This window comes from Corvus brachyrhynchos, unplaced genomic scaffold (genome assembly GCF_000691975.1).
Source record: "Corvus brachyrhynchos isolate BGI_N302 unplaced genomic scaffold, ASM69197v1 scaffold27, whole genome shotgun sequence".
NCBI lineage: Eukaryota > Metazoa > Chordata > Aves > Passeriformes > Corvidae > Corvus > Corvus brachyrhynchos.
In genome coordinates, this window is record NW_008239139.1 from 1128300 (window position 1) to 1138035 (window position 9736).

At 41.8% G+C, this 9736-nt stretch overlaps 1 protein-coding gene across 1 annotated transcript in view; it reads right to left on the reverse strand.

Moving 5' to 3' along the window:
• The window catches only part of TMTC1 (transmembrane and tetratricopeptide repeat containing 1), a 138205-nt gene that overhangs the window by 119263 nt on the left and 9206 nt on the right, over positions 1-9736 (reverse strand). The window contains exons 2-5 of the mRNA XM_017739963.1: positions 8212-8461; positions 6516-6589; positions 5168-5344; positions 3046-3252 (exon numbers count right to left, since the gene is read on the reverse strand). Of these exons, the coding sequence (XP_017595452.1) occupies positions 3046-3252; positions 5168-5344; positions 6516-6589; positions 8212-8461 (708 nt within the window). The remainder of the gene's footprint in view (positions 1-3045; positions 3253-5167; positions 5345-6515; positions 6590-8211; positions 8462-9736) is intronic.

Sequence of the window (9736 nt, forward strand, 5' to 3'; positions counted from 1 at the left end):
TGGGAAAGGAAAGGCCTCAGTTCCTAGAGATGCTCCCAGAGATAGTCCTAGAGATGAAGATGAGGAGGACCCTTTGCTCTCAGGGAAGGAGGAGGGCCTCTATTCTTAGAGATGAAACGCTCCCAGAGATGGGTGAAGAAAACTTTGGTTCTGAACGGCTCAACCTTAAAATTCTACCCCAGAAATTCAAGAGTGGACCCTCGAAAGCAGTTGTGGGAAAAGCTGCAAGTCGGGGGGGAAGGGACTCACATGATGCGAGCAGAGAACCAACCCGGGCGGCTGTTTCGTTGTGATAATGTTTCTCCATAGCATGAGCAAGAGAGACTCCTCTTCTTAAATGGACTGAACAAGGTTATTATGGAAGTGGTAAACAGACTGAGCATCTCAAGGGTTGTCTTTTTACATTGTCAGTGGGAGAAGGGAGGAAGGTGGGGGGAGGAGAAGAGTTTTGAAGGTGTGGTATGATTTTTTTTTTTTTCTCCTTTTAGGTCTGTTAATCTACTTATTTTTATTCTTTCAAGTTTGGTGCCTGCTCTGCGTTTCTCCTAATTCTTATCCCACAGAAAGTAAACAGTAATAAGTATTTTGGACCAAACCACTACACTAAATTGGTGTTTCTGCCCGGTTCAAACCAAACCTGCTACAATAACCCACAAAAAAACCTCATGCAACAGTTCATATACATGGAAAACAGCAGCATTAATTCCAGTCTATTGTCCATTCCAAGGGAAGAGTCTCACCACCAGCAGACACAATAAAAATGAGCTTCTAGGACACCAAAGAGAAACAGAGATTTCAGTTTCAACAGTATGCAAGCTATTGTGGAGTGTTGTTTTTCCAAGAAGCTTAGACTGCAGTTCTCAGCTCATTTACACAGCTCAAAACCATCAGAGTGATTAGGTGGCATGCAGGTGTTTGTGGGCTGGACCACACAGCAACACAGAGTGCGAGGCACATAGGACCTGGCACAACCAAAGCCAATTAAAAAAAAGAAAAAAGGTAAAAAAATAGATTCCAGTTTTCAGTGGCCTCAACAAATCATGAAAAAGAGAATGAGTGATGATGGCCATTGACACTGATTTTCAACAGGACACTTACCCCAAACAGAAGTACAAGCCTGACATGAAAGTTCCGGTCTGTCCTTCCCTATTTTTATCATATGCAAAGGCACACACACTCACAAGCCTCTTTCAGGTTTTAAAACTCAGGGAGATGGATCCAACCCACAAGAGATTCTAGTTACCTCATTTCAGCAGCATACGCCAGCATTACTCAAAATTGCAATAAATTGTGGTGATAAAACCTACAATTTCATCCAGACTAACTCATTCCTTACTCCTGAAGGCAACTGGGACTGCAACCCACATATTCACTGGATAGCTGAAGATAAGAGCAAGTGACAATAAAGAACAAAAATATCTCTGCACCAAGAATTTACATAACTAGCTCCAGTTGCTGCTAATTAGACCAATTCCCTTAATTCCTCCATTACATCTTCCTGCATTTTTCAGTTAGCTCTAGTAAGAAGATGTATAATAAATTATTATTAAATAGAAACCTACTTGATCACATTACAAGTACTTAAAAGTATAGATCATTGCACTACTACTTTATTCTAATTGAAACCTTCCAGTTAGTAATCTGGTGCACTAAGTAAGATACCTGAAGCCAAACCGGAACACTGTACCAAACCTGTCCACAAATTTTGGAGCTTCTGAAATATTTAAAGCTTTGTCTCCCCCTCCCCCTTTTGCCATGGAAGAAGACCTACACAAGCCAACGTGAATTACAAGGAAAAATTGCGCAATTAATCTTAGATTTGACAGCAACTTCATTTTTTCCTTCTCTTTTCTTCTATAGCAAGGATTTCCTTTTTTTTTTTAACGCAGAATATATTTTAATAGAGAAATTGTCTTGAGTTCTTCCTATTTCATATCATATAATATGTCAACAGCACAGCTCTCACAGGCACACTTTCCTCTCAGCCACTGGGACCAAGCCAGCTCCACTTTGGGCATCCCACGGCTAACCCTCACACAGCAAGTTGTTGCAAGTGTGTTGTACACAGTCAGTCACTTAAGAAGAGAGCAGCTGAGCAGCTTACACCACCAGAGAGCCCCTTTTCAAACAGAAAGTAGCTATGTATATGCAGGGCTTGATTTGCCATGTGCAGAAATCCTTCACAACACTTGAAGAGGCAGCTGCCAAGAAGCAAATGCCAATTGGCAGCGTGGAGGAGCTCACTCTGAAGCCATCCCACGTGCATGGGCTCTCCAACACAACTTCTGCAGCCTCTCCTGAAGAGGCTGGCAAACTAGAGGCTTTCCCCTTGTGTAAGAAAGGGATGTTCCCAAAAGCGGGGGCAAGAGGGAGGGTGTCTGGAAAAAGCACAAAGCAAAGGAGGGGAGAAAGGAGCAGTAGGAAGAAAGGAAGAAACATGAGTAGAAGAAACAAGGAACAAGATCATGAAGCAAGACAGGAGGTATTTTTTTATATTGATAACCTCCTGTCCCCTGTTGTGGGCATCAGTCTATTCTCCCAAGTAACAAGCAATAGGATAAGAGGAAATGGCCTCAAGTTGTGCCAGGGAAGTCTTAAATTGGATATTAGGAACATTTTCTTCACTGAAAGGGTTGTCAACAACAGACTGCCCAGGGAAGCAGTGGAGTCACCATCACTGAAGCATTTAAAAGACATGTAGATGCAGCACTTAGGGACATAGTTTAGTGGTGGGCTTGGCAGTGCTGGGGTAATGGCTGGACTTGATAATCTTAGAGGTCTTTTCTAGAGAATTCTGTGATACTATCCATTAGGGAAAACAGAGACAAATACAAGTATCAAAGAACAAAAACACTGACAAGTCCTCAGATATTCTCCTCATTTTTCCCTTAACCCTCCTTCCACCTCCTCCTGTCTTCCCTCTCCAGCAGCACAAGAAAAATCACAGCAATTTCAGGATAAAAATGGCTAAAACAAAGTGAGCGAGTCGACATCTTAAGGCAGCTGCAAAGTACACTGGAATGGAGCGGGAGTAGGCAGCAGTACCTCCGAATGGCCCACATGGCTCTGCTGGGCACGGCCAGGCCCCTGCTCGGCTGCTCCTCGGGCGATGCCGGGTGGCAGGAGCTCCAGGCACCCCGGTGAGCAAAGCGCTGCTTCCCGTTCTCCCGGCCCGACAGGGGCACCTGCGGAGAGCCACACCGAGAGGCCACGGGCGGCCGGGCAGGCCTCTGGGGAATGCCCCCGTTTCTCCTGAGAAAAGGGAGAAAAAGAAGGGAAAGGGGAAAGAAAAGCATTTAAGGATTTTTAGTTTGTTGCAGTTTCACTTATCAAAAGGTTGAACATTATGGAATCGGCACAACGTGGTATCAAACTACAACAGACAACATTTCTTTAATCCAAAACAAAGTTTTTGTGTGCTGAGAGGACAGTATTTATTAGTTCCTAATTAGATCTAGAGGAAGAGACTTGACAGCAACAGAAGATGAGCACTCCTGTATCAAGCTGTTCTCTGGACCTCTGTTAAGATGGGAAGCACTGTGCTGTCATTCCTAATTTTTTGCTCCAGAAAACAAATGATGTCCCACCACTTTTAAACAGAAAACAAATCTGTACAGGTTGGAAGAAGGAGCAGGTAAGTTTTCAGCAACACGTAGTAGACTGTTTGTTTTCTCCTGCCCCTTAAATTCAAATACACTCATGAAATCTTGAGCATCACAAACAGAGAGATAAATGCACAATACGAGCAACAAGAGAAGACATGAGAATACAGCACATCTGGGCTAAAAAGCTTCATTCCTACAAGCTAAATAGTGCCACATCTGGGCAACTGGCCACCACTAAAACAAAAAAATAGCTTGAAGAAGTCAAGCTTTTATTTATGTGGGCTGTGGGAAGGGGGAGACTGAGGAAAGGAGGGAGGAGGAAGGCACAGATTTTCCTCCAGTTAATTAACAGTTGTGTTCCCTTTAGCCAGGCAGCTCCTAAAACAGGCCTGTCAGGCTGTAAATGCAAGTGTTAACCGGCAAGCTGGCTGTCAGTCCCCAGAAATCTCCCTGGCTACTTGCCCACCAGTCACACCACTAAGAACTACTTATCCAGTGAAAAGAGGAGGAATCCCCTGCCGATCCATTGTACCTGCCCGCTGATTGCTGTTGCTGCCAGAGGGCATGGTCTATCCCCATTAGGGGCTAGAGAAAGGGCCACAAAGGGAGGGAAGCCAGGATACTCCTGGGAGTCCCCTTTCTCCTCCCTGCAGTTGCTGCTCTTGCCTTGTGCCAGCTCTGTTCACTTAATTCACTGCTGAAACACAAATTCAGTGTCCTTTTTATAACCCAGATACACACGAGCTCATGCAGGGTGTGACAGGTTCCAGAGCTGGTGGGGCAGCACCAGTGGAAACACAATAAATGATATGAGGAGTGAGACTTCCCATTCCCAGTAGCAGTGAGCTCTTATGTTCATTCACAAATCTGCACCAGGGATGTTTTGGGAGAGAAATTGATAAAAAACAGCTTCTAATAAAACAAGACTTCTGACTTTGAAAGGAGATGGAAAATGGCAGTTATTTGACATAGTGGGTGAGGGATACAAACTTCAAAGTATTTAATTTTTCTCCAGTAGCTGCTGAGAGCTGTTAATTATTCCAACCAGAACTGGATGGGTATTTTCCCCCTTTTTCCATTCTGAAAGGACGGAAAAAATATCAAACCTGGTTTCACTACTAAACATCATACAATACTTCTAAACCCATGGCATTGGAACTGAATAATCAAGCAGACACTGTGAATGGAAAGAGTTAAGCCAGGGAAATTTTAAGATGTTGATGCTTCAGTCAGAACTCCCACACTAAAAATAAATGTTAGTCTTGCCTGGGTGAATTCAGAATTTTAGGGATCAGTTCTTCACATCGGGTCTATTTACCCAACAGAAGTTATCAGGTAGCAAGAGAGCAACAAAAAAACTTGAAAACAATAAAACAAAACACAAAAACCCAAAACCACAGAATGAAATCGTGGTGCCCTCCAAATTTGTGGACCATCTAATTCAGCAGGGCAAGTCCAGCTCCCCCAGTGCTCTATATGATAATCATACATATTTTAGACTCAACAGGTGAAAACACTTGAAAAGCACATAACGCTTAACGTGAGCATAACAAGTTACTTACAATTTGAGTCCATTGTAGGAGAGGGAAAAGAAGTCATAAACCAAGCACACACCAAACACAGTGACTCCAGTTTCTTTCACCAGCATTGCACACGTCCCAAGGAATAAACTAAGCAGCAAAAAGAATGGGGAGGCAGTGGGAGGGAAATGTTCCCCAACATAAAGCTGATCCACACTCCTGAAAAACAGAATTGACATAAAATATCTCAACTGCTCTGTTTTTCATGTTTACTACAGTCACACAAATACTGAGACACTTTTCCTTAATGCCTTAAGATGGCTGACACAAACATGTTAAGACATGAACAATCTAAGATGATTTAAGGCTTAGACACAGGACAGGAAGGAAAGACACAAATATAGGGAGCTGCTCGAATTCTTGGTGCACAAGAGGGGGAAAAAAGACAAGCAGAAAAATAAAGTAGACTTGAAACAGTCAGAGGAAAGCAGAGTAAGTACAGAGAAGGCAGAAAAAACACCTGCTTTCTGTCACGTGGAACACACATGCTTAATTCTCCTTATGGGACCAAAAGCACTACGCAAGCAAAAATTCCTTCATCCCACCCACACTCTCCTGAGTCAGAGATGTGTCCTAATCATTAACAGACTGGGCAGCAAGCCTCTGTCACAGGGGAGAAGGTAGGAAAGAACCAAAACCAAACAGGCAGGTTCCTACGGGGTCACTACCAGTTTCACACCTTCGAAACCTTCTGAAGAAAACAGCATTGTGGGTTTGTAGCACACAGCCCCAGAGGGATATAAGCAGTTTTTCCCCATGGCTGTGATGACATGGTGCTATTTCTGACTGCAAGCAATGTTATTTCTAACTGCAAATAAATGCAAAAGGTGCAGAAATCCCATCCAAGTCAGCTATTTCTGTACCTATACTTGTTCAGTTACAGTTTTAGAACACAGAGCAGCAAGCAGTGCCAAGTTTTCATCTGAAAAGGATGACTAATGGTCTAGACACACTCCTTAACTCTCCCAGACCAGGTGCTCCAGAGTCCCACAGCCACAGCAAGCATTTGAAAGGCAGGCATGTGTCTGTCTGTTCTTCACCCTGCATACAGACAATTTGCCTTCCATTGAAAGCATTTCTTTATAAGTTTTACAAGCCCTCCTCTGGTGTGTGGTCAGCTGCAATGTCAATGGAAGAGGGATTGTCAATGTTGACTTCTGGTTTTATGTTTTTTTGTTCTCACAAGCATCACCATGGCTGCAAGCAGGGGCCAGGACGCTTCCACGCAGCAGTGCTGTGGGAAGGACCTCTGCCAACAACCATCAAACACTGACAGGTTTGCCTTTACTCCCCTCCTCAGATGAGAGAATCTCACAGTGTTATCACATACCTATTATAGGAGAGAAAAGCCAACAGAAAGAGTAGACAGGCAAGGACATCTGCTCTGCCTACTATACCTGTTACCTGAAACGAAAAGAGACACACAGGTGTAAAAACACATCTAAAAATGTTAAAACACTCAGTGACTGCCTCCACAATCCATGCTCACTGCTACTATTTTAAGCTTTTGACCTTTCAGTGTTATCCTCCCCCAGCACAGCAAAATGTTACTTGGATAGTGTAGGATACACTCAGTTTTGTCTGCTGCATTTCTTTGCATACTTGGCAAAACAAATGAGTAAGCCAACAGTAAAGTCATTCTTTACGCAATAAAATACTAATACAATTACACAGAAAATGCCAATTTTAGGGATCTGCTTTAATTTTGTATAATAAGGCTTAGATGAGAAAGGTATCCAACTCCCAGTACTGAAATTTGTTAAAGACATATAATAAGTAACATTTGAATGAACTTTATCACCAAAAAGGGATAGTGTTATAGAACTTATTGCTCCTGAACAATCTGAGTTTGTGAGAGTTTTTTCTACATATTAATTAACAAAATCTTATTATAAAAAAGGGAATACTGAAGAAGAATGGATAAATACTCTTTTTTACAGTTATTTCAATATCCTATTTCATACAGATCTAAAAATCACCCATAAAGCAAATAAAAGACCCTTTGAAATTTCACCCCTTTTGAGATTACATAATTAAGTTATATTCCGAGCTCTGGCATTTATTTTAACCTTTTAAAGTTCTAACCCAGACAAAAATAAATTCCAAGAGTGCCTCTTCTAAAACCTCCCTTAAAATATAAAGCTGTATTATCAAAGGGAGCCTAGCTGATTAGTTCACACACGCAGCACAGGGAGCAACTCCAAAGCTTGTGGCTTTTTGTTATTAAGGTAATCTCTCCTCAAAAGTTCTCAGCCACAGGAGCTGTTTCCCTCCCTCATTTACAAAGGCTTGGAATGAGAGTAGTGTGATGTCAGTGGTGTCTCAGCTAATAAGTGTACTTCTATTTTACAGTGTGGAGAACTGGACATTGCCTCTCCTTCTCAAAGGCAGCAAGACTCCTTGTAGCTACAGAAGTGTCTCCTCGTGCTAACAGACTGCAGCTTTGGAATGACTATGTCTTTAAATGTTTCCTTATAATGAAGGGAAAGATGCCCAATATGAGCTGTTGCTCTGTAAACTTATGCTGGTGTTCGTTAACAACTTCTTTTCTGAAGATGATTCTCTGAGCTTTTAATTGAAATAAATATAAATTAATCCATGGGTCACATCACCTCTGTCTGAGAGGGCTCGTCCAGAATACACACTAATGCTCCCTTCACTTTTTCTCCCTAAAATTGATGGCTATAGGAGATGACTGAAGGCATGCAACAATACCCCAGCAGGAGAGCACAGCCTCACTGAGGTCTCTGGATTCAGAAGACTCACGACTGTCCATTTATTCCCAGCATGGCTGATTAGGACCATCATTTGGAATTCAGTGCCAGAGCACAAAGACCGCAAGTATTAATACACTTTTTTCCTAATGACCCCTGCAAATTATTTTAAATAGAGTACATTCTCACCTTTGCTACCCCACAGCAAAAAATCACAAGTACAACATTCTGTATGACTCAGAGATTTCCTTAAAAAAACCCCTAAAATTTTGAAGAATGAGTTTATTTTTAGCTTTGGTGGCACATACTTACAGCCTCGGTGTGAATGGGATGCACAGCGAAGAACAGCGCCGTGACAAAGGCAAGTCGACAGTCCTTGAACACAGCTTTGTCACAAGTATACATCAGCACAAGAGTCACCAGACAGTGTAAAATTACATTCACTGCGTGGAAATAGAAGGGGTTCATGCCAGCCAGCAATATGTTCAATCTATAAGGAAACAAAACAAAACCATTACTAGATTTGAGAGGTCTTGCAATAGCAAGACATCTTTCAAATACTCTAAATTATGCCTTTTGCCCCATTTGCAGCCATCTAATGTTAGTGCTATTAAACTAATTACTGAAAATCACTCTAAACTTCTGGTTTATCTGATTAAAGAGAAACTATTTCCCCAATTTTTATATTATGTGGTTGTGTTTGGCAACCTTTTTGACAGAGATGAGAGAGTCCTGTGCCCTCCCAGCGCAGTTTACTGCAGTGAGACCATGCCTGTGCTTCCTTAGCAGCAAATCACCCTGGCCAACACCACGGCACTCGTCCTATTTCCCTGTTGGCACCTTCTGTGGCTCTGTTGGCCATGTGGCAGCTATACAATATGGGTAGTTATTTTCTGCTCTAGAATAGATGTTTTTGCCCAGGAACAGCCAAGACAAGGACTTGGTAAAGCACTGGAGCATCTGCTTGGCATAACATGAGCGTTTATTCCCATTTAACTTTCAAAATAGTGCCACACACTGAAGGTTAAGCCTGTATTTAAATGCCTTACTGGCATAAAGAAGCTTGTCTAATAGTTTGCATCATTTTTGTAAGGACATTGATAGCAAAGATAAGTTAGCTAACATCACCCTAGACTCAGTGAGACAATTAGGGTTTATTATTTGTGTTGATCATTAAAATAAAATAAAATGTAACAAGCTGTTATGACATTTATTTGACAGCGTGTATTAACACATTCTTCTGGTCACTGTTTTTTACAGCCAGCTTGCTTAACAGCTGCTGACAAGCTTTGCCTTACATGCAGTTGAAGATAATTCTCTTTAGTATTAACAACATCTGTACAGATGGACAGATATATATATATGTATATATACACTCACACAAATATACACACATACACATGGTGTCTATCTAGGGAAGACTCCATATAAGAGCAAAGAATCTGGAAAAATGTCCTTTAACTAATGGTGAAGGGCTTTTTTTTTTTACACAAACGACAAGATAACCAGTGAAAAGAAGACTCAATCTAAATATTTTACATGCAGTTGTAAATATGCTATAGGGTCAATAATCCTTCCTGTTGTTACTAAGAGACTCCAGGTCTCCCATGACAAGCACGATGCAACAGCAAGGCCACTGAGCTGTTGCTACTATAAAAAAACACCTTAGGTATTTTTTGTGAGACAGAGGAGGTGTGAAGAGGTCTATGAGAGCCAGACAGCTTTTTTTTTTCTAAATAACTCCCTATATTTCTTATTCATAAGCAAGGACGTGCTAGCTGTCCTGGGTTGAATTTTCCAGGTCAGTCTAACTTTACCAGACCAACAGTTTTACTTT